Source organism: Andrena cerasifolii, chromosome 5 (assembly GCF_050908995.1).
Source record: "Andrena cerasifolii isolate SP2316 chromosome 5, iyAndCera1_principal, whole genome shotgun sequence".
NCBI lineage: Eukaryota > Metazoa > Arthropoda > Insecta > Hymenoptera > Andrenidae > Andrena > Andrena cerasifolii.
In genome coordinates, this window is record NC_135122.1 from 10,482,597 (window position 1) to 10,508,577 (window position 25,981).

Here is a 25,981-nt window from a genome sequence, read left to right on the forward strand (position 1 = left end):
TTCTCGAGAATGGAGAATGACTGGAGAGAAGTCTGGAAGGCCGATCGGTCGGCCGTGTCGACACGCTTAGCCTCGTTTGTCCCGAGTAATGGCCGCAGTCATAACTCAGCCGCGACTCCACTCCACTCGAGTCCGAGTCTGATCGGGTCTGAGCCGACTCGAGTCATTTCTACTTGCCCTGTGTGACGGTCGCACGCGAGCGAGCGAGCAGGATGGATCAGATTCACGGAAACGACCAGTCGATCGAGCCTCTTCCCCTGAACGATCGCGCAACCAGCCCGAGAGGCACAGCCAATATCGGTTTCAATCGTTCCAGTAGCTTCGGTGAGAACCCGCCTTTCGACCGGTGCACCGTCAAGCGACTCGCACGCTCGCTGGTGAACGCTGGCGAACGCTGGCGAACGCCGGATCGGATGACAAGTCGTAGATCTGCCAGCGCTCTTTGTTACGCGAAACGAGGGTTTGTCGTTGCCGTACTCTGCCCGGAGCGAACGGGAATACGTCTCGCTTTTTGCGCAGGTGACGTTTCAATCTTTTCTACGTTCCATTCGTCCCCCGTTTCCTCGTAGCCTGATTCCTGCTCGTGTCCTGCAAAGTAGTACCTTCGCGATTCAGTGGTTCCACTTTGCTACCCGATTACTTTCACAGCGGTTCTACATTCACCGTTCGATCCTCTTGGAGCCTCGAAAAATTAATTTCTTGTACATCGAGCCGCGCGCGATTCGGTATAAAAGCCAGCGAGGGTTTCCCGGACGCGGGACCTCGAGGATCTCCCGTGAGCATCTTTAATTACGCGCGTTCCCTTCCACGCGGGGGACCAATGAAGTCAATATTTTAATAACACGCACCGTCCTTTCTACCGTCGTTCCAATTTAACTCCGTTGCCATATCCGACGAGCAGCACGATCATAATTATCGGCGGTAAATTTGTCGACGGTGATTTACCGCGATTCGCTCGGGTCTCTGGTCGCGACGATAGCGCGAGGGATCGACGACAAACGCGTCCCCGCGATTAATACGCGGATCGGCGGGCGTATTAATCGCGTACCGATTTTGCCGCGTTGCGTGTACCGCGGGGATAATTCCATTAACCATGATTTAGAGAAACGACAGGCCACTCGGTAATTGAAAACAATAATGAAACCTGCCGCGCGAGAATCGACGGTCGTTAATTAGAATTGATAATTACGGTCGCCGCTCGCGACACGGCCGCGGTACAGTGTACAGACAGCCTTCCGCTGTCTGCGGAATTGAGAAATTGTTCCTGCAACGTTATCCAGCCGCGCCATAAATTTTTCCTACCTCTTAATCGATTTCTGCGAGAAGAATGACGAGGTAGAGATTGAATCATTGAAACATCCAGTTCATTCGGAATACTGCTCTCCCGGTAGCTCGATCCATCGGGCCTGATGCCTTGGCGAACGATAGACCCCGGCTCGAATTCCTATCCAGCACTCCAGTCGGTTAACTGATTTCCTTGGTAGGGAAGTAACATATTGGTAAGTGTCATATCGGTCTCGCGGACAGCCACTGGCTCGCCTCTTAAGGAGTCGATCACTCTCGATAACCGTGGACGATTCGATTCATCCTTCGACAGCAGAGACTCGCCTTCGTTTCTAGTTTCGCCGCCGTGGCAGAGCAAACATTCCAGCCCCGGGACACCTGCGTTTGCAAAAATATCCCCGTGTCTTTTAGATCGCCACTCGGAACAGTTTTGCTCGCCGTTTCTCAAGTATGATCCGGCACCTGTCCCACTTCGCCGCGCGGCCAGCTCCTCTCGGTTACAGAGTATCGTTAATGAATTCTTAGTGTCTCCCCTCGCGGCCCTTGGCTCCTCTGCTGTTTCGTGACCAAGCGTCGATGCTTGGCAGACGTAATTAAAAGGAACGTGACGGGCAAGTTTAGTGGCGCTTTAAGAGCAGGCCGGATCGTTGCACGTACGTGCCACGACGCAATTCATAGTCGTACGACTTACTTCGCGCGACTATTGACGATCGTTCCCCGATCGCGTTCACTTATTCGGTGTAACGCGCGATCCGAGCCGATCTCCCGGCGTCGACGGGCACTAGGCGATCGTGCAACTCGAGATCGTGACCGTGCGATCGCATTGGGTTCTTTCGAGCCAACTTCAAAGGCGCGTGACTTTTTTAGAATCTAGGTTCGTTGGAGGTTCTGGAGACCATAGCTGTTAAAGAAGATACCAGCGATTCGGTAGGGGAGACCGGGGCTAGTTGATACGTTCTTCAGTTTTTAATTTTTTTAATTTTTGTTTGCATTAATTACTTAATAACAAATATGCCAAAATATACTTTGGCCCTTCCTCTTTAATATATAGTAAGCGAAAACTTGAGAAAATACATACAAACTGAAGGAAAAAATGTTACTTGGACGATCAATTTGGATGTATCAAAACTATTTACTGTTTCTCCATATAAACGAAAACAGTTAAAAAACGATTGTTAACGTCATGGTACACAGACGTACGCTGAATCGTAGTAAAGAATTGAACAACAAACTTCACATATCTCGCTGAAATGGAGCTGCATATATACGGTGTCGAGATAATTCGTCTGTATCAACCTGCCCCTGTATCAACTAGCCCCGGTCTCCCCTACTCACATTTGGAACAGACTGTACGCGCAACGGCAATTGAGTCGCGGCCGATAAAATAGGTGGTCATCCTGGTTGTAAATTCCATTTACCTTAGGATTGAGAAAAAGGTCCATAACCGCTGTCCTCTCGAGTTATGTCCACTCGCCGCGGCAGAGTTTTGCAAGAACGCACTTGGCAAATTTATGAGGACTTGATACCTGCGCGTTCGTCTTACACTCGCTTCAAGGAATCTATTAGAAATGGTCTCCTTCCTTAGCAGGTCGAGTCTCATTCTTCGACGTCTTGACGTCTGTCACACACGTCCAACAATTTCCCCAGTGTCTCCGGTTGCGTCACGCGGACGCGACCGAAACTTGGGAGCGGTGCATTTCGAAACTAGCATCTACTTCTTCTCGTTCCTCGGGGCGAACGGAATCGGCGACCTATCGCAAAAACCCCGGCGATCTCTCGCAAGAAGCTAGCAATAAATTTCGATCACGCTAGAAGCTGCTCGTCAGGTAAATCGAATGTTTCTTAGGCGTTTAAACGGAGGATGATTTCGCTAAATCCTCGCGGCTGTTGAAGTAAAACCGTTTCGCCTAGCCTTCTCTTCCACCAATCGCCAGATTCTCGTGACAATCCAGCCGCTCGTTTCTGTCCCGATTCTAGCCACGGATCTTGGCCCCTTTCCTCCCCGACTGGCTCTCCGTCGATGTCACGTGCAATTAAAAGCAACGTGACGAGCGAGCCAAGCAGCAAAACTGAAACACCGATCAGGCGGTTTCTACGTTTCGTTACGCAAAGGCCTGGCGTGTCAAGGGGGAACACGGCCGGAGGAAGAGGAGGCGGAATCGCTGGCTGTCATCCGGCTCAAGGATAGAACGAGAGGATGCCGCGGTCGGCACGAAACGGCGCGGCGCGGCGCGTCCTTCGGCGACAAAATGCTCTCTGGATTGTCGCCGTGATGACAGGACAATGATGAAGCAGTTTAATTGTTCCCGATCCGACCAGTTTTTCCGTCAATTGAATTACATCGATGAAATTCCCGGCAAGAAATAAATGACGGCCGTTCGAATGGTCTTTCCGCAAGACGGGGGGAAAAAGCAGCCGCCGCATTGTTTTGCCTTCTGTCGAACATCTGTTTAAATATACACTCTGCTTTTTCAATAGGAATTCCTGCATCCCCCTTTGTCGTTCGCTCGCGAACGTTCGTCCACCGCGATCCCCGGCCGAATTGGCGAAATCGCAAGTTCATCGAAGCAATTTTGAGGGAGAACAAAGGCGGGTGCTCTCGAGGAGCGCGCTAGTCGCTAGGACTGACAGCCGCTGGTGGCGTTAATCAAGGGCGGCACGTTAAAGAGAAACGGCGGAGCAAACGTAGCCAGCCGGTAGCTGACGTCTAACTCAAGGATAGCTTGAGAGGAAATTAGTGCTCCTTGGCGGCCGCGCGTCCTCGGTATGCGAGGTACTTTCGGGGATGTACTCCCGCGAGGCGAGAGGGCGTCTTAACGTTATTGGTTTTACCCTCGAGACTCGGGGAGGGTGAGGAAAGGGGGGGGAGGGGGCGAGGGGTGGCTCCTTAAATGGAAGCCGAGGAACACGGGAGAGAAGCTGGAAGCGAGTGGAAGTCGAGAGAGCGCGAAGTGGGTTTCTGAATGCCTCTTTCCTACCACCGACAACGAGACTACTTCGCTTAAGTAATTAGACTGCCGACCGTTCGTTACCTCAGTCATTTCTGAAGAGGAGAACGAGAAACTGCGGGAGCTGCTTCTCCCCTCCTCCCTCTCCGCCGATATTCCCAACGTTCTAGATACTTTTGCGCTCTCCTCGCCCCTGTACCCTACGCGAATAATTTCAGGGATTTCGATGAATCGCTCGGATAGCTTCGGATTAGATATGTCGTAGAAATTCACCTCCAGGTTCGCCTTACCCGTTCTTTTCTGCGCTCGGCGTGTAAAAAAGACAGATTTGTGGTCTCCTTAATGCTATTCCCTCCAATGAAATTGAAACCGCGAAACTGTAAACTCTCGGACGATAGCGTTTCCGAGAAACCGGCTAAGACGGAATTTACGACCATCGATACAGGTTCGATCATCGTCCGTGCTCGGTTTCCTCAATAAATCGTGCTTTTCAAGCGGCGCGGCATTATAATCCCGTGGAATATTCTACAGCCGTTTCCAGGATTCGACGGAGACGAATCCTTTCGAAAGATTTTCACGGCTGGGCGTTTAGGAATCGATGTTATCCTCGTTCGCAGGAGCCAATCAGACGCGAGGAACTAACTAACGTCAGCCCCTCGGCTACGTCATGCTCGATGGTGCGGAACAAACTGCTTTTCCGATAGTATTATTTAAAGCCCTGCTCTCCTCCGTCCACGATCTTCACTTTGAAGGATCGCGTCTAGCAAAATGACTTTCACCGCGAAGCACGCACGTGCCAACTGGCGATAGTCGCGGATTTTCTGCCAGCCGATTAATTTATGTTTCCTGTGACAGGCTCCAGGAAACTTTCCTCCATTTGACGACCGCGGAACGATCCGATCAGCCGCGAGAACTGTAGGATATCCTTAAATACAAGTGTAATAATCAGTGGATCGCCCACTTGCCACGCCTCGGTTATTATCACGCATCGTATTTTTATTATCACGCATATTCTTGCATGGTGCACACCCCCTCGCAACTTCAATGCCCCAACGTTTCCCCCTCAAATCCACGCTTTTCGAGGCCCCAGCGATCCGAAGATAAGTGTCTCTCTGGCCGTGCTACTCGTACATCTTCCCCGAGTCACCAGGAACGTTAATACCAGGCATATTTCGCGAGGTCCTTCGTTTCGCGCGGATGGAAAGCCCGCGAATAAAGGTTGGACCGCGGATGATGGAGGAGGGTGTTAAGCGGCTGGAAGCGGGATTTCCGCGTAACATCCACCCGGACAGATCAGCGTGGCCGATAACACCGTTGTTGATCGTTACGATTTGATTTATTTGCAATTACAGTCGCGTTTGCCGCTTACGAACGACCCTCGCGGCGTTGCTGCTGAATCGCGGGCTCTGCATCGCGCGCGCGGTGAATTATTAGCGCGGAGGCCTCGCTAAGGGAGAGGAAAATCCGGGGTCGTTGGGGTTCCTCCAGGAATATCAGATGCGAAATGTCGATCTCTGAAACTGTTGCCACTTCCCGATGGGCAAGCTTTACGTCCGGCTTGTACCACTTAGAGTTGCCAGCTTAGTAAGAACCGAGCAAGAAATTAGAGAAGATTGATGGTGGATCGAGAGTGGCGGTTGTCTCGAGTCAGGCTTGCTTTCATCGCCTCATCTGAAATCCGTTATCTCCTATCATTCTAAAGATTATCTCGAGCATCGTACTACTAGCCGGCAGCGAGGAAAGTAATAATCAACGTCCGTTTGTTGGTTTCTACGCTAGAATTAAAGGACGAAGAAGCATCGCCGTTGGCTAGATCTATAAATTGTAGCGATTTGTATAAACGTTACTTGGCCCCACATCCCGGCACTTGCAGCACGCAAGAAACTTCTCGATTCGTCTGGCCCCGCGTCCATCAGGAACTGAACTTCCAACGCGCAGAGCAAATTAATACCTCCAGTAGAAAACTGTTACGTACACAAATTACCTTGAGAGTCTAAAAAAGGTACAAATACGAAAATCTACTCGCACCTCTCGCGGTCGAAGAACCGTCGGTTCGCGTGATTGCACCGATCACTTTCGCGTTGATTCGCGAACACCGATCGTCCCGCGAGAAATAATTAATAATCTCTACCTCGTCTGCGTTCCTGAAGCGACTGAACCACGAGGATTCCCGGCGTTAGCGGGGCTGGTGCGCGGCGTAATAACGCGTTTGATTTACGATTGAGTCGTTGCCGCTAAGTCCGCGCGAGCTGAGTCCAGCGGAGTCCGAAGGGCTCGCGGTAGCCTCGCGGGACGATAAACGCGGGAAGGACCTCGCGCTGGCTGCCCTTCGTCCCGAGAGAGACGTTTATTTGGTCCTGAGGAAGATCCCAGGCGTCGACTCCTCCCAGCTGGGCTTAGCTAAAGCTCCCTCGTTATGGAGTCCGCTCGCTAGTGGTAGACAGTGCTCACGGCCGGCCATGGGGAAACACTTAAGAGCCCGGCTAGACAATAAAAGTTGTCGTAAAGTTTGTCACTGCGCGCGCAGTTCGTTAATTTCTCAGATTTATTGACGCGTAAATTTGTTGAATCAATGTCCTCCGCGGGCCACGGAAGGGTATTACGAATCGTTACGTAAGGCTAATCTCCGCTGGTTTATACACCTCCCTTCGTAGTCGTTCGAACGACGTGCGTGCGGGAGACAGATGATCGTTTCGTTTAGAATTTCATTGGAAAATCCGCGTCGTTGGTGGCGTCTGACCGACAACCGGTATCTACGAGATAATTAGCGGTTTCTTATTCGAGCGTGTCGTTTTAGACGGGCGATAAGTTACTCCGGGGTTCCAGTAAACTACCGTTTAGATCGAGTATTTGCAAATCAGCCCCGCGTAATTGGGCAATGTTTCTTTGAGATTCTTTAATGCCACTCGTATCGAGCCAGAATTCATCAGACACGCTGGCAGATAGCAGCTAACGTTAGGGTCCTCACGTGTTCCAGGTCCCCGGACGCGGAGGGTGAAAAGGTCGGACGGCCGCAGCAGCGGCAGCACCCCCGAAGAGAAGCGCCCAAGGACGGCGTTCAGCGGCGAGCAACTGGCGAGGCTGAAGCGGGAGTTCGCGGAGAACCGATACCTCACGGAGAGAAGGAGGCAGCAGCTCTCGAGGGATCTGGGCTTGAACGAGGCGCAGATCAAGATCTGGTTCCAGAACAAGAGGGCGAAGATCAAGAAGGCCAGCGGCCAGAAGAATCCTCTCGCCCTTCAGCTGATGGCCCAGGGTCTCTACAATCACTCGACGGTGCCGCTGACCAAGGAGGAGGAGGAGCAGGCCGCTGAGCTGCAAGCAAAGTGACGGCAATCGGATCAGTCCACTGGTTGAACTTAATTTATGGACAAGCTTCACTGGTTCGGGATCCCGCGAAACTTGGAAGGAGGAACTTTTTCTCGCTTTGCGTCTTGATAGAAAGGGAGAAGAAGGGGTATCTGTTAGGATTGCTCGACGATTGAGAAGTGGAAACGAAAGTCCTGTAAGTGCACGAGAGTTCGTTTCATTTTATCATTTCTCGCGATGCCTGCTAGCGTCCAGGGGTTCTATAGCGCTCCTCCTTTACATTCCATGAAAAGTAACGTCACAGCGATTTACAATCCAAAGATTAAACATTTTTCGTTATTTCGCCTTGGAGACAAAGGTATTCGACGGATCGACCTCATCGCGCCAAAAAGGTTTTCGAAAGCTCGAAGGTTGTCGAATGCCAGTTTGTAGTCCGTCGGTCTCATTCCCGTACGATGAATCGGGGTATTCGTTCAGTGCCACTGACTAGACGTCTGAGCGACTGCTCGACGAATCCCGACGTGTTCGTTGTCTTAGAGCTTCCTATTTGATCGAGATCGAAGGAGACCAGGAGAGGAAAAGCTCACGAGTTACCGGAGTCAAAATCCACGCGAATGCTAATCACCGTTCGCGCAGCAAACGCAACGGTAATTATCATTCCCCGCGATCGTTTTGTGAGAAAAGACTTAGCACGCACGTTCCTAGCGAGTAGTAATTTGATATTAAAAGGGAAGGAAACGAAACGATAGGAAGAACGAACCATTTCAACGAATGCATCGATTGCAAGTGCGAATCACGCGAGTCAGGTGAAATGGGTTGTACAGTGCCATTTGTTGTACAGTTTTCTCCAGAACAGTCAGGTCTAAACAGTCATCATTCTCTGATAAAGATAAAACCAGTATTGAGAGCGGAACGAGAAGAAAGTCTACTAAGAACGTGTGAGGAGAGGATGAGAAGCTAGTTTTATTCCGTTTAATTTATTGTAAAAAATGTAAGATATCGTACAATTGCGATGTGCAATAGAACATATATATATATATACGGAGAGAAGTAAATAGAAACGACCTATGTATAGGTATATAAATATATATATATATAAATTGATAAATCGTCGTGTAAATAAAGCGAAACTTAGCGAGAACGTCATCTCGATAGACTGTTTAAAAAGTAACTTAGTTATTTATTTACCTATGCTATACGGAAAGGCTCGACACGATGTCGAGTACCTATACCTTGTAAGGATTATTTAAAAAAGCGAATTAAATATTCCCACTATCACGAGCCACGTATCACGACTGTGTTCTCTCTCCACAACCGATCTTCCTCTCCCTCTGATCCAGAGAGTTTGTTGCAGGTTACTCCATCGATCGGGTGCACCTTTCCGAGCGCCGACCGCGCACTTCTCGGATAAAAAGCCGATTAAAAATAATTACACGATATCGGCGAGTTATTCGGGTGATCAACGAATAAGCGAATAAGATACACCCCTGTCAGAAGCACCAATGCATTAACATTTCGTTGCGCAATTTAATAATTCCCACTGGACGTCCCGGATTAACGACCGAGATCGTCAGAGAGATAGTTAAAGAGGGAATAAAAGCAATCGCCGGGTACCCTCGAGTCGTTAACGCAATCAAGCAATCGACGCTGTGAAAGCACGGCACTAGACGCTAGGTAATTAACGCCGGCAACGAAATCAATCGAGCCAGATGTTTATCGGAGTGCATCGGCGGACGCGAGATAGCGGGTGGAAAGCGGAAGAAAGATGGTGGAGAGGATCGGTGTCGGGATAAAAGGTACGGGGCGGGTCGATTCGCATTCAGCATTTGGCGCATGCTTCCACCCCCGAGCCGAGCCGTATTTCAGGCTCGTGCAAACCCCATGAAAAGCCCCTCCTGCTGCCGCGATATCGATTGATTTACAGTCGAAAGGTGGCCATCGTTGATATCAAACCAGCCACGCCTACGTTATACCGTAAACGCGGCGCGTGTGCTGCACGGTGAGCGGTGTCGGTTAACGCGTTTTATACTTCATTTAACCATCGCCCGGAGCTGTTTCGACGAACCGTGTTTCGCCTGTCCCACCAATCGTTTCCACATTTTTCGCAATCCCCTTCGCACGCGTGTACGGGGTGTATCGGAAGTCGCGATGCATACATCGCGGATCAGAGCAGCCCTCTCTGTTGAAATTAATTGCAACGACAGAGGGGGTTGGAAATTTGTAATTACAGTCCTCATCAACGAACGTTGGTATTGTCGATTGAAATAGAAGCTTGCGAATCATTGAAAGGTGTATACAGTATCTATTCGAAATTTCTAGGTGACCGATGATGAAATCGCGCGAAGCTCGAACGACAGGCGTAAAAGTTAAGATTGAGAATGAAAAGATCGAAGATAGACTACGTGGACGTCGGAGATAAATAATTTCATCGGCCCACCGTGCGCCGATGCTCCCCGATATTTCTTTCCCGACGACGAAACAGATCGCCGGGGATTTCCAAGGGTCCTGCGTCGCCGAGGAACGTACCTGGTAAGTAATAGACGACATTAGCGTACAAGCCGCGTCCGGGGAAAGAAACCGGCGCGTTGAATAATCAGCGGCGATTATTTTTTACAAGAACTTCTGTTGAGAGACGGAAGTCCGCTGTGTTCGTCGATACCTGACCGGTCCCACGATATTTCACGGGGCTTGTTAGAAAAAAAAGGAGATACCTTCGCAAATCAGGTATACCGACGATCGAGCGCGAGATATTCGAAATTGATTAAGGAAACAGCTTGTTTCATTCGGAAACCACTCCGTCGGCTAAATTACTGTTAACTCTCCCGCGATGCATTCGATGTCCTTTCAACAGAACCCCATAAATCCCCAATAACACCCGTCCGATTTCTGCAACAAAATTCTCCCCGGCTACAAGGATATCCGACTTACAACGAGCCAGCTAACCAACGTCTGTAAAATCCGTAATAACCGCAGCTTGACGCGAAAGGTGCGTTGAAAGACTGTTCTACGCAGGATTCAAGCGGGAGTGCTTGAACAGCGCGACGGAACGCTGAGAATGTGCAACGAGAGCGAATAAAAGATGACGGTAACGAGCGCAGGCTATCGATACGCGGCGTTAATACGATTCGTTGATCCGAAACTTATGTAAATCGCTGGTGCTCGTTGCCTGGTAATGCGTGGTCCGAAGCGTATTCCTCAATTGCTCGGGACCACGAAGAGGCCACCGGCGGCCGATACGTCCCTGTCAGATTAGAATCGCGCCACTTGACAGACTCGCGCTTCTGTCCGTCCGGCAGCCACGGCCCGCTGGCGAGGCAGCTTGAGGTCAAGCGCGCCGCAGATCCATAAAGACGATTCCCTCTCCTGGCTCCTTTGTCCCGGAATCTTTACAAATGAGATACAAACCGGGAGGGGAAAAGTCGTAGGCACGCGAGGAGGCAGCGGCAGGCATTAACCCTGTGACCGACCCGTTCGACATTCCTGAGCAGCCGTGCGTCTCCGGTGACGCGCCGCGGACAGGGGCCAGTCATCCACATGCAGACACAGAATTATGCATCCGTCTCGACGCCGACGTGATTCATTCAACGGACGTTTCGCCGCTCTGTGGAAAAGTCCGTGAAATCAGCCGCAGGGCCGATATGGGCCGAAGATACGGCCGGGGGTCATCGATTGAAACGTCGATGATGGCCAGGTAATGGATGCGGGTCAAATACGAGGATCGTTGAGAAACGAGCCGTTTCCGTTTCGACGGGGGACAATCTGATCGGTGGGCAGGCCAGCCCTGTTTGTCGTTCGGTTGTACGTCTCTCTTATGCATGCAGCACGCAGGCTTACTCACGGGGAAACATCATACAAATTTTCCGTCGAATTACCAGGCGACTTCTTTCCCCGGGGCTCTGTTTGCATACGGGGTCAGTTCACTCGGACGCGTCGGGCTTGCCCGTGCGTCCTATCGCCTCCTCTATCTGGCGCCATAAATCGCGGGGAAATTGCGCGCCGGTTCGCCACTCTCAATAAAGTAACACGGAAGGAAATTATTGGGCCCGGCTAATCAGCGGTAAATAACATCGTAGAATTCTCTAGACGCGCCGATACTGGGCCGCGCGCGATAAGCCGCTAGGAAAAAAGTGGAAATGGTTTATAGATAAGGGGAGGCGCTATCAATCGACGTTGCACTTACCGCGGCTGCATACCTATCGTCGCGTTCCTGGCGTACCACCGATATATCCAGACGCCGGCATGGAGGCTCGGTACGATCGTATCTGAACCGGCGTGAGTTTTGCACCAGCTTGTGCTCCACTCAGTTTATTCTACGTTCCCTTGTCTTCGTTTTCCTTCCTCTGCCTTCCTCGGTGTTCGCGTTCCCTTTTACATTCACTGTGGGCACGTCATCCGTTCACTTTAATCCCCCTTCGTTATTTCGTGCTCTAGCCGCCACAGCCCTGCCGTGCTCGCCCTTTCTCTCGCAGCATCTCTCCACTTTCCTTCTCGTGGCTGCCTTGTGCGCGTAGCAGGCTCCTAGGTCTCGCGGTAGCCGGCTATGCGGGATTAAGAGGAGGATAATAATTCGAGGCGGCCGTGAGAGATCGGTAGACCGAGATCTTCAAGGATGATTGTCGTTAGTGAACGGGGCATTAGTCGTACGGTAGCCGATGCCGATGGATACGCTGGCCGTCAGTGGGGAGCCAACGTGGAAAGCAGCGTCGGGAGATCTGATGGTGACGGGTATTAAAATTAATGGTCAGCCGTGTACGCTGACGTGTCACCTTATACCTCCATGCGTCATTTTGATTGACCAATAAATTATCTGGTGGAAGGTCTCGCGCGTGGTTGGGCATCGATGTTCTCGCGATTCTTCGCTCGTTCGGGTAAAAATCCCACCTGTTGTGCAATTCGTTGGTCTCTCCTCCCGATCGTGCAGAAGCACACTCCGGCTAGGAGCAGATGCTGATAGATATCAGACTGGATCCCTAAAGTTACCATTCACCAAACGCGAGGCGAGTGTAGAATAAACTGACGAAGATAATGCCGGCCCTGGGATGCTCGAAGATCTCGAAACGGAGCAGAGCAAGAGCAGCGCGTAGATCAGGTTAGACAGAGCGAATAGCTTGAATACCGATTCGAAACGTTAATAGCGAGAGGATCGTGTAGATTCCCCGATAAAAGAGGCTGGCTATCCTCAGCGGACAGTGGCGAGCAGATAGCGATTCTCTTTGCGGGCAAAGGAACAATAACGAACTCCCTGTCTCGCGGATTTCCCCGAAACACCTCGAAGCGGGCTTTAATGGCTCAATCCGCGTGTTCCGGCAACTCGATGTGTGGGCCAGCGGGTCGACGGTCCCCTCCTAAAATTTTCTTCTGCTCCGGTCCCCATGGAAGGCGCGTTACCGAGCACCGATCGGCCAAAACTCGAGCGCTGGCTTGTTTTTAGTCGCGCAAGAGGCCAAATGACCGGGACGCGCCTCTCTCATGCATGAATGCAACGTCAGCTGCCATCCAGGGATATGGCGAACTCTTCATTAACCGTCCAGAGAGCTGCAGGGAATACCGGGGTCTGTGTTTGCCTCGAAATTGTCCCCGGTCCTTAAACCATTACCGCCGATCCCGATAAATTTCCATTCTAATCGACGCGACGTAAAATATGCACCGCAAAGCGCCTGCAAAAAAACTACCGCCGCAAAGCGCGCTGTTCAGTGATTTCGTGGATCCGAGGGAACTACCTCTCGAAACATCGAATCCAATTTATCCGAAACCGTCGCTGTGTCCGATCGACGCGATCCCCAGTGTGAATAGAGAATGAAGTCGGTAAGACGATACCGGACTGTCGATGATCCGATCCCCCGATTGGGTGACTTTAACGAAAATTAAGTGAGATGGGTCCGGGTGGGCCAATACTTTCTGACAGGGCACGGGCTCGACGGGGAATCATAGGATCGGCCGACCGGTATTTAGTTTCCTAGTGTCATGTCCACCTTTACGCGTCCGCGCCTCCGGACAAGCCCGAACTCCAAACATGCCTGGCCGAGGACACTTCTCGCGCTTCACAGCTCTATTCGACGATCGGAACCAGTTTTCAAACCTTGGTCCGCTCGGAGCATGCGGGTCACAGGCAAGTCGGCTAGAAAAGAGCACCGAGGAAATTTGAAAGCCCGAGGAAACGTATCGGCGTAACCTATCGCGTTGGCGATCATCTCAGCGCCAATTACAGCGGCATCGATACCGCTATTCGTGATCTGGATACGAATCTCGAGGGTTTCGCAACGATCCCGCGTCGGATGGGGAAACGTCGGTGAACCTGAAGAGGAAATTCCCGAATCCGTGGTAGCCGATAGGTGGATGAGTCACCACCTTCGGTTCGAGCGAAGAAGGTAAAGAGCCGCGGCGCAGGAGAGGAGAAATGAGAGAAAAACGAAGACGAGAGATGCTGAAGAGAACCTGCAAGTGGTGGGGACACGATGGTGGAGTGGTGGTACCGGGTGGAAAGAGTGGATAGGGAGAGGTGGGATTCGAACCCCGAGACCACACACGACGCTCCACGCGTCTGCGACTTGGTTACATTGCTTAATTGTAAACGGCCCAGTGGTTCTCATGCCTCAGCTCACCTTATCGGCTCCACTTCACCGCGCTCTCCGAACCCGCCAACGGGGAATAGGAATTTCACGTTCTGTGCATCGATGCACTTACAAACACGTATTTCCATCACTCTTAATGGAGCAATTCAAATATAATACGAGGGGTCTTGGAATGCACAGCAGCAGCAGGGTTGAAGTCTACATCATTTGACACGGCTCGGGTATGAATTCTTTCTTCGAGGGGGTTTACGCCTGATACGCGTGATGTATTTGAATAGCAACGCGACAGAAACTACAGCGGCCCGCTGTTGATCGAGGAGCAACGGGAGGCAGGTGTCTATGATGATTTTAATCATATCTGTTCGGGCGTCGACGGAGGAATCCGAGGGGTCGAAGGGGTCGTTACAGAAGCGCCGAAGGCCGTGATTCCGAACAAGAGTTCGGAAGGCTGATTTCTTATCTGCGACATCATTAATGCCATCGATTGTTCCTCCCGACGCGACGCGGCGGTTCCAACTAATTAAAACCAGAATCTCATCGAGCTTCGTCGTCCCCTTCTTTTGCCTCGCGGCTTCTGCCGGTCATGTTGACCTCTCCTTTTCTTCCACTTTCGGCATTCCTCAAACGTTGTCCGTTCCTCTTTCACGGATGTCTGCTGCCCTCCCGATAGGCTTACGTAACGCTACCGAAACAGGCAAAACAAGCTTCATTTTCTCTTTTAATACGAGCTTTGGGCCTTATCTATGCTCTATGGGATTCCGTGTTTTCAGGCGAGTTGGGAGTTTAGTAAACAAATTCATCTGAACACGAAACGCTTAATGTTATCGAGCAGACTTATCTGGTACTGGAGCATTGTCCACCCTGCGACGTAACGACCACTATGTTGTACGTGGATACCTTGGATTCCGGTTTTTCACGCGTGACAGGGGATCATTTTTGTAAATGAGGAGGACTCCTTTGAATCACCACCTGTGTCGCATCATTATCCTGACGAGCCAGCAGAGCCTTGTCGGAGATCCTGCTAACGATTCCCAAGTGACTCTCGCCTTTTTCTGTCAATCCCTGCACAACACGTTTGGGAATAATACTGTTAGATACTATATTCCACTCGACTCTTAAGACTGATGTCAGTTTATTCAATCGTCACGTTTATGGCGGTCCGCTGAAAAACTTCCTGATGTCCTAAAACCGCCGTCCAAGAATTGATGACTGTATCGACGTTTCGTGTATAAGGATAGAACGGAATTGTACTGGTTCTTGCGCATTATTTTCATTCGCGCAAGTAATCAATTCTTTTAATTACAGAAACATTACCAGTTCGATAACGACATCTTCTCTACCCCTACAGGGCCACATAAATATTAACTCCCACTTATTCTACGAACATGAACATTCTTTCAGGAAGCGAAGAAGAAAATTTAAGTCGAAAATTCCCGCGGAAAGTAAGCAACCGTCTAGTGATGTGCGATATTATTCCCGACTGTCGATAATGCTTCTCGATATATATTTTTTCATTTAATATCGACGCAAGAAATATATTATTCAAAAAGTATCGATATTCATAACAAGAATACGCAGATCGTATCAATTTACCTATTAAAAAATAAGCTACGTACATATATTCAAGGGGATTAAAAAGAATTTTCCAAGATAAAAGTATTTTTTGTACAGTATTAACAAGTTATTTTATTTAAATTAAGATTCAAAGTATTACAATGAATCAAGTGATTTACTTTTCAAATCGTATTTATAAAGAAGACTAGAATTTATTTTTTAATAAGAAACATACTAGGAAAAAGAATAATTACTGAATTTTAGCTTTAATTGGTTTGGACGAAAGAAGGTGCAGTAAAAATTATCGATAGCTGTAATTATTAGTGTTTAAAATAACGATAAAAAAATATCGATATACCGACATGCAAATATCGATATATACAGTTACCGATAAATGTCGCGCAATACTAGTCACGTGACGTTCAGCAGTCCTTCCGCACACCGTGCCTGTACCAAGTCCCGGGATATCACTCGCTCCATAAACCTGTGAAGTTTAATAGAATTACGTCGCGTCGAGTTCGAAAAGTGTATTCTCGCGACTTACTAAGCTCATTACCGTCTACGAACGATCAGTATTATGCGCCCGCTGAAGAGTATCAGCTAATTGAGCAGTTTCCGTGGCCGGTCTACTGGTTGGCTGATCGAGTCGCGTCCCGCTAAATACTTCTCAGTCGTACGAACCCATAACCTCAAATTCGCATTGAAACACCCAACCTCATCGTGAGCACACAATTTAAATCTAGTATTTGCTGCTAATCGCAGGAATAAATGTACTTGCTAAATACTTCGAAGTACTCGCGTATATACGTATTCGAGATATAAGATACCATTATCAGTATAATATTCAGCAGAGTAGATCAACAGTGTAAATATTCAATTGGTCGCTACTATTCATATCGCGGATTAGTGGTACACGTATACCCCGCGAGGTCCTCAATCTCGCGGCAGGCAAAGGAAAGAGGTTAAGTGGGTTCGATAGCATTTGCTGCGATTCGACTTTCGAGGATAATAAGTACACAGTGCGAAACCAGTGTGCAGTTGTGCGAGGAATCGAGGCAGAGGCATCGGGAAATGGATAGCGTAACGAGCGTGTTCGGTGGAGAGTAGCAAAGACGAGCCGTTTAATCGAGGAAAAGCACTGGCTGGAGGTCTTGGACGTAGACTATGGATTACGGATTCGCCACGGCGGCCACGGTGAGCACTCCTCGCAACCTTCTGTTTACTGTTTACAATTTCCTCCGCGACTCGGCGGGCTAATCGGCTGCCAAGGGTCCGATAGACCGAGGCAATAAACATGGAGGAGCCGCGTGCATTTTCACGTACTACTTCGGGCACAGCTATCGTAGCGTTTCGAAAAATACATGCTGCTCGGCCATTCCACGAGCAGAGATCCCTTTGCGTTTCTCGAAACCAAGAAGAGAACGGCAGTAACTGTGCCCCATAATATTTCATCGATTCACGCCTCAATCTTTCTACGCCATAATGGATTTTTCGATCTTTCTTCTTTATCGACACACCCATGGAAATTCGACAAAACTTTCTGTCGCCCTATCCTTTCATCTCGCGCGTAGTTTAATCTGATAAAACTTCTTAGTCACCGCTGGGACTATATGTATATATCGCCTATGCCCGTACAAATCGTAGGCATCCCTTTATCGACACTTCGCGGTTCGTACGTTCAACCCGACATCAAAGAGATTTCAGGGTAGTGTCCACTGCTTTCGATGAAACCTAGATACATACTGCTTGAGCTGTAGGTAAAGGGATACCTGAAGGTCCTAGAGTGCTCTTTCAAAATCAAATTCCACTGAACCTCCTCTGCACGCTTCATTTCTTAGGGCCAGGCCTATCGAATTTACTCCAATCGCTCTACAATCCGTGCTCGATTCTAAATGAAATTCTAGTTTCCTCTGGTCTAACCGTAACTAGACCTGCGTCCACGTGCAAGGAGCTTGAAGGGGCGCCGGCGCCTTGGTCCTCTGCCGTTGGTCGACGCAGATTCGTCGGCAGGATCGACGGGCGGTATCGAGCAGGCCGCGTTCTGATATCAGAGACACAGCGAATGTCTTCGGGGTGGCTAGTAGGCCGCGTGTGACGGGAGGGCCACCCATGTAGCCGTTGTTCGCTCGCATCTATCATGGAGCCACCTTCTTTTCTCGGCAGCTTAAGCCCCAATAAAAGGCCCCGGTTCGGGCTGTGTCTCCGGATCGAGCAAAAAATCGGCCATTACCTCGCGAGTCTCTCGGCCGGGGCTCCATGGATCCGAGTTACTCGGGGACCTATCCGTCGTGAATTCGCTGGCTCGCCGCGAATCGCCCTCCCAATATCTGCCGCTGCGATTTTTCTTCCAGCGTTTAGCGTTCCATTCGAGGCTATCCCGCCCCGTGATTGGGAGATTAATGTCGATCTCGAATTCTGCGCGAGGGGAAGCTTGGTAAAACCGCTAGCCGAGTATACCGTCGCGGTGCAGACTGATGAGAACGCGTCAGAGCACACTGTCGTATATGTAGTTGTCGCGTGAAAATCTCTCGTCCTTGAAACGCGAGTTGCTCGAACATAGGGGATCACAGTTGCCTGCCTTAGGCACCGATTCAAGGCTGAATTGCACGCGCTTCGGTCGGATCACGGTCCAGTTTACCTGAAAAGCGCGTTTGTCGGTTGATCGTCGATTAACGATGCACGCTAATCGCGAACAGGTGTTCCCAGCGTCGAACCTTTACGAGTTCGTCGCATACCGCGGGCACGGTGACTTCGAAAAAGGAATCGTCGCGCTTTTTGCCCTCGCGGTGATCGTTACACTCGCGATATCGTTTCCGTTGGTGTCGAGATCGAACGGTAGCATCGGGGTTAATTAGCGCGGTCCGCGGCGCACACGAGCACACACGTACACAGCCAGACAAGCATACACGGAGAGTGGAAGTCTCGTTAACCTAGATTTTTCCCGATGTACTGTATATAGTATGCCCCCGTGAAATGATCATTTCCATCGGGGATTGCAATTTCACGCTTCGACGTCGCGCCGATTTTGATCGAGCTGCCTCGTCCTTCCCGCGAGAAACAATCGATTCCGCGGAGCGATTCAATGCGTCCGCGCGCTGTACTGCGACACCACGGTGGATTCCTTCTAAATTTAACATCCCTCCATCTTTGTATAAACCCCTACCTCTCGATTCCAACACCTCGCCGCGTCCCTGCATGCGTGCTTTCGGTGATTCCCCCTTCGTGGAGATTAAATGATACTAGAAAAAGTCAGTTACAAGGTAAGGAGCGTTCTCCATCATTCTTGATTCTCGGATAATGCATACGTTGTATCCACCGGTAATATAACACGTATCAGTTGTATCCACTGACAGACCCGAAGAGGAATCTTCATGATTCTTCGTAACACCGGTCCGCGAGACGAAGCGAGCGTTGCCCAACGCACCCTTGAGACTCCGTCGGCTTCAGGAGGGTCGCCCAGCCGCCCGATCGCAATCTATCGATACCCGTAATCGATCCCAAGGTGTATCGAAGCTAGTGGCGCGGCGGAACATCCTATCGTCCGCTCCTCTGTTCATCGCTTAATTATTACGGGCGTGCACATAGTACACGTTCGCGATAGCGCATAACCGGCGATTTGCGCCGGCGGAATTTATCACCTCCGTAATTGGCAATCGTTTATCCGCCGCAGAACCAGTACCACCGGCATCGGTATCCGCGGATTATCATCGGACGCCGCGCCGCGCGCCCGTCGGTCCGCCCGCCCGCCCGCCCTCTCCGGATACCTTCAATTCGGATCGTTAATTCGTCCGGCATTTACATTTTCAATTACCCGTCTCGGGCGCGCACCGAACACCGCCGGTGCTCGCGTGCGAGAACCGCTCCGTCGAAAACGATTACCGTCCCCTCCGGACGGCCTTCCTCGTCGGCACAGAGCCGAGGAAAAATGAGGAAGACGAGGAAAGCGAGGAAAACAAGGCTTCGTGATAGCCTTGCGTCGTTGGTACAGGGGGTCGATTTAATGCCACCTACATTGCCTTTCTTTTTTCGGGCTTCTGTGTCTTTTAAGTTTCAAGCCTCCTGGTTGCAAGGTAGACGGGTATTTTAGTGGAAGTGTAGCGTCTGAAAATTTATTTATTTATTTATTTATTTATTTATTTGTCTTATGGGAAGATTTACAAAAAGACATGGCAAAAAAAACACAAATCCACATTACCGCTTACAAAAAACCCACACATCTTACCCCACCAATTGAGACACACTCGTTAAGATTTCTTGCAACAATGTCGATGTGTAATAAATTAATTCGTTTGGTGTGTATATATATATATGTCTTCTGTACCGGTGAGCTTGGTGTTCGACCACCTAAATCGTATTGAGAGGGTATCGCCAATGAGAGAGCGCATACTTCTTCCCACGGTGCATTTTACGACGGTCGATCTGACCACTCGACATTCATGAGAATTTATTAACGTCCATTTTCTGTTTAATTACCGGCGTGCGGCATGCGCTGCCAAGGCGTTCCTAAGAGGCCAACACGTTCCGCTCCGAGACTTCGGCATCGTTAAAGTTATTGGTCGGAAACTGCCCGGACAGAATTCGTGTTTGACACGGTAACGTCTTATTCCCCTGCCTCCTTCGATTATCGATTCGCAATAGCGAAGAAAAACGCAAGCTTCTCGCTGGATCTTTCCCTAACTTTCGCCAAACAATGGGAAATCACACGCTGCACCCTGCATTTTCAATCATTCGCTTCCCTATCTCGTCGTATGTTACGTAAAAGCAGTATTTTCGAATGACCGGAGCCACCGCCGGCGTTGCTATCGCGTCACGAACAATTGCGTTCGACGAGCCATTACACAGCAATTACATTTCTCGCACCTATTCGTTCAGTATCCAGACCAAATAGTCGCATTTGCAAGTCAAATAAACGGTCTCGAGCGTGTTTTCCTTCCTATTTACGACGATGGTCGTTTATGATCGCCATTAACGTTCCACGAGTGTTACGACACTCCGAAACCCAGCGAGTCGCAAATTCGGCGAAACCTCCACAGAAATTCGTTACGAGATTAAACCCAGACCCCTTCATCCTCGAAAACATAGAAAATTGTCGATAGAATCGTTGGCAGGAACCACACCGTTCAAAGCATCCTCGTCCTCTTGGCTAGAAGTGCAGAATCCTCGCGTAAGTTGGTTTCAAGAACCGTCTGACCGGACAAACGCGCGTCCGGCGAGTCGCGGAATTTTCTCGTGCCAGGCTGGGCCCACGGACGACGAAAGAAGACGCAAAAGGACGACGAAGATGAACATCCCGATAAGTTTCTTTCGAGCGGAGCCGCCCGGCATTCCACAGTCCGTGGCCCGGACACTTTCTTAATCGTGGCCCGTTCGTTTGCATGGAAACAATTCGGCTACCGACTTAGGTGACTCCAGTGACATTCCCTCCAGCTAGGACGGAAGAAAGAGAAGCTGGAGTGATCCATGGGACCCCATGGGTTCCACGGGTTACGGCCCCGGCCCCCGGCCCCGCTGCACGTGCACACATACGCGCGTATACATGCGGGCCTTGGCACGGGGCCCGGTTGGGTGGTCCCATTCCGCTGACGCGTTCACAACACCCATCTCTCGCTATTATACCCCTTGGTGGCTCCCTTACTAAGGACCTTATTAAATATTGCTACACGCGAAATCTCATTCCATTACCGCCCCCTGCCCCGGCACAGTCTCGCGGTGAGATTTGAAAGCAGGAATGCGCCCGCTCTTTCGTGCCACTCGTTAGATCTGCGTGAGAATTTTTGGCTGTCCCGATCTCGCACTCTTCTCGCTCCCTCCGCTTTATCGTTCCTCTTCTGGTCTCGTCGTCGATCATTTCGGTTACGGTCATTCCTCGTGCCCAGAATGGCGCAGTCGTTACGTACTCGGTTCTTCGAGGAAGGAATCCCGAAATCGAAACTTCCAGTGGAATATCTGTAGGCGAGTGGTGGAGAGCGCTTCCCCCTTTTTATTCGCGGCTAAAATTCATCTCTACCCACGAAATTGTCCGATGCCTCCCACCTTGTGAAGGGATCTCGTGGTTGGGAACCTGCGCCATCTTAGCTGGCGGCCAGGACGAATTAGGGGGTTGGCATTTCTTTCAAGGCGCCGCGCGTTATCGCGCACGTGAACGAGCCTTAAGTACGGCCGATTACGGGTAATAAAAGCGTTCGAGTGTCATCCGGGGAACGTACGGCTGTTCCCGCGGCGGAACGACCGCAAGAAACCCGCCGCGAAAACTCGGTGCGCCTCCGTTTGATTGTCTCTGCTGGCGTCTCGCGTACACGCAACGAGGTTTTTTCGGCTTGCCGGGGGTCAGGAGGGAACGACTCTTCCACTTCACGGTGGCCCCGATTCGCCTTCCGCGAAGCCATTTTCATGCTCCAACGACGCGCACGTGCTTTCGTATTTCACAAGGGGTCTCGCGAGAGCGCCGCGCCACGCTCCTCCGCCACTTGGCATTTGTATCCCGTCCCGGGCCCTTTCGACACTTTTTCGGATTTTCGCGTTTCTTCGTCACGGGCCATCGATTCGACTCGCCGCGCCGCGGCTTTACTGTCCTGGAATTCGGCTTCTTCTGCCGCGTCGGTGATTCAAAGAACGATTATTAGCCGAAATTAGAAAGCGTACGATCAAGGTAGATCCGCTCCAACGATCGTCCTGCAGTTTGCCTCAGGTCGAGGCCATATATGTTCTTTTCGAGTGCTTCTTTTGCGAGTTACGTGCAGCGATGACACATAAAAGGCTCTCTGCAGCATAGCACGCTTATGGTCGGTGCACACCCGAATAAATTGCAATTCTCAAGAGAGGTCTGTGCGGTGTTCGCGCCGAAAGGCATCCCCGATGGACGTGGACGTTCGTTTTCACCCTCGACCTTCGAGCTTCGGTACCCTTGGAAAATTAAGGGCCGGTTAGTTCGAACGCCTGGCGTCCCCCGGAAAGTACAATATTCTTGCTGATTAATGACGAGGTTCGCGGTGTGTACGACTGTTCCTCCCCTGATAAGAAGCTCCCCTCCCGGGACTATGTATTTGAGATCGTGTCCCGGCATCGGTGACTCTGTAATGGGGTTGGATACGGTGGCCGCGTTGGCTAGGTTTCGCGCTGGGCGCTATCGTGACCCAGCAACCATCGCGATAGATCATCCCGTCGGTCCCATAAACAATAACTTACACTTCACCGACCTGTAAAGCTCGCAGAGACTTTCCTTCCCCTCTGCCCCGCGTGCTCGGCCGTGTAGCGGTGCCGCCCCCGCGATTTCTCAAGGCTCACGCAGCCCCGACAGTCCCGACGCCGCGGCGGGCCAATTTTATCCTCTTCGCGTAGGAAAGGAAGCTCTCGTTGCACCGGGCCCCGGTGATAAGTGACTGACTTTCTGTATCTCGATGGATCGCTATGTATTACAGGCTCCTATGATCATTTGTTCGGGAAGCACCGTGGGGCATTCTACGCTCGGGCCGCTATGATTTATCTATCAAAGAAATTGATTTTCTCTGCTCGCCGCGCGCTTTTTTCCCGCGATTTATCGCGCCGCCGCGAGAAGAATACAGGCGCGTTTGATTCCTCGATGAAAATTCGAAGTGCGCTCCTCCGGGGTATCTATCATCGAGGGGGAGGGATGAGTGGAGGGGTGATAAATGATCGTGACCCCGCGTGCGTTTACGACGATCGACCTCGCCTCCACGAAACCGCCGCGCACGCGGCCGAACCCTTTCGGCGATTCGCTTTCAGCGAGGCCGGTCCGGGAACGATCGGCGACAGGATCGTCCCCGGAAAAAATCGGCCAGCCGATGCCGTGAGGGTTGCTCCGCGTTTATCTTGGGTACGTTGCACGCGGGCTCGCAGACGGCAGTGGAACGATTCGACGCGCGTACACGAGCGAGTCCCCTGTTTCGCGGACACGCGGATAGTTTGCACGGGCGAATAGCCCGCGATCCGTTACTAATTATAAGCGCGACAGGGCAATCAGGAACAAAGAGCTACCTTGCCCCCGCCGCGGATCCCTCGTCTCTGCTCCGCTAAGAGACGCGCGCGTGTCCGTGCGCCAGCTTGTACACGCGTACACGCGGAATGACTTACGAGCCTTAGACTCGGTTCCTATACCGCCTTATAACTCAGAAACCGGCGATAAATCTGATTCACCGAGGTCCTTTTTACCTCCCCCCTCGTCCCCGCGTGCCTCTTCCTCTCTCCGTCGCTCTCTCGCGAGCCCTTTCGAGAGCGCGAAAATAATAATCGCCATAAATTATCGGCGGAAATCGCGCGCTGGTTTTGCACGACCTCCTCGATGCTCGCTCGCAAGCGTACCGGACGATGCTTTCCGACGTATTAAAATCCCCCCTCGCGGACCGTCACCGAACGAGGTTTAATGGTTTCGCCACAATGTTCCCTTTGAGGGCGCGCTGATTGTCGCGGGCTCCGCGAGATCTCGTGGCTCGGGCGGTTCTCGAACGCGCGGCGTCGCGACGTTACGCCTGGTCGATGGCTATTTATCGTCTCCAACGACTCGATAAATATAAACGTTTTGGTCCACCGATGTCGATGGAGCATCGGGCATGATGCTGAGAACAACTAGATCACGGTATAGGGGAGGATTTTGGGACGTGAATTAAACGCAACGGTACTCGATTCTTCTGCGAGCTATAAATATGCCTGCAAAGAGTATTGGGGGTCGTTCTGAAATTACGTCAGACTATTTTGTGGGGGAGGATGTCGCCAAGTTCTTACGATTTCTTACAAGGGTAGGAGCGACAGAGTCAGGTAGCGTTTTGCGTAATATTTTTTTAACCTAATTTTCAGTATGGGCAGCGTAAAAAACGATGTTTCATTTTGGTTAGACGGGTTGAAAAAATCGATGTTTTTTAAAACATTTTTCAAATGTACATATCCCCAAGAATGTACTGTTAAAATTTCATGGAAAAATTCCGAGTATTTTAGCTTCTGCAGAGGCATTTTGTAGGCCTCTATAGATGAAAACTTTAAACGCGTTTTTCTCGAAAAGTCATTTTTTCACATCGTGACGATAAAATCTCAAAATCTATCGAACCGATTGCTTTATAAATTTGACTGCTTATTCTGCACACCTATGACTCTCGCAGGGACTACAACCAAGTATTTTCATTGAGTCTAACCTATTTTTAAAATCGAAAATAGCAAAAGAAAAAAGCCGAAAAACAATTTTCTTGCAATTTGGCCCGCCATTTTGCTAATTTTGAAGACAAATCACTAATCATAGTCCGAGCGATAGGGACAGTCATACTGATCGAGAATCTGTTTGGATTTTTGGATTCAGATAAGTCTAAACAGCTGAAGTCGCCTTCACGAGCGAGGCATGAATTTTTAAACATTTCATTAAGACCGCTGGCAAAAGCATTTTGAAAGAAATAATTTTATTACTTTTATATTTTTTATTTACTGTGGAAATGTAGTTTAATAAATAGAAAAAAGTTTTATTCCATTACTATAATTATTTTCGTCGCAATAAATTCCTGAAAATCGCTGAATTTATCGGCGATGTAAATGCAATGTAAAAATATTACATTAGGAAGGAGCGGAGGGGGTTGGATTATAAAATCTTACGAATTCTTATACTGGGTTTAAGGACGGTCCCTTAGGGGTCAGTGAAAATTTTGAGCTGCTGTCGGATTATCGTAAATTAGTGGCTACTTAATTGGTTCGTCACGTCGCATCCTTCCGCGTTGTCGCTAGAGATTACTGCACCACACATGCGACTCTTATTAATTAATATTTACGAGCACGCTTAATGACAGCTAATGAACGATTCGACGAGCTGCGACGACTTCCTGGTCACTCAAAGATCCAAGGGGGGCTTTGATCGTAAAAGCGAGCCACCATCGTCCGTCGTCAACGTATCGCTTTCAGGGTCGAATTAAACATTCCCCTCGAATCTGGACCTACTTGTGTACGAGCCACTGGCGAAATATGTGCACATAAATTCTGTAGAAATACGAGACCAGCGTGAATTCTAGAATACCACTCGGAATTTGGACGTAAGTTTCACTTGGCGCCGAGCGTTCCTAGAATCGTCATCGTTTCTGTGACATAAACGATTGAATTTCAAATTCCCCTGACCGCTCGGCCATATTTAACAGACCGTCTTCGTGCTTGACACCTTTACGACTTGGTATGGAAATTCTTACGCCTCTCTTTCACACTTCTACCAGTGTTTACGTCTCCATGCTCGATAATATTCGACTTCGTTCTCATCGTCGTCCAAAGGCTGGACTGGAAAATCGAGTAAATAACTCGACAAAGTAAAAGACGTCAGGTTAGCAGAATAGT

The 25,981-nt window shown here is 50.1% G+C and overlaps 2 protein-coding genes across 2 annotated transcripts in view; both read left to right on the forward strand.

Moving 5' to 3' along the window:
• The window catches only part of LOC143369480 (uncharacterized), a 65,368-nt gene extending 58,035 nt beyond the window's left edge, over window positions 1-7,333 (forward strand). Inside the window, exon 3 of the mRNA XM_076813499.1 lies at window positions 7,210-7,333. The gene's annotated coding sequence lies outside the window, so the exon portion shown is untranslated. The remainder of the gene's footprint in view (window positions 1-7,209) is intronic.
• LOC143368849 (homeobox protein E60) lies at window positions 6,805-8,269 on the forward strand. The gene is made up of 2 exons (XM_076811982.1): window positions 6,805-6,828; window positions 7,179-8,269. Exons 1-2 carry the CDS (start codon window positions 6,805-6,807, stop codon window positions 7,560-7,562), a joined length of 408 nt encoding a protein of 135 aa, XP_076668097.1. The 3' UTR covers window positions 7,563-8,269.
• The last annotated feature ends 17,712 nt before the right edge of the window (window positions 8,270-25,981 follow it).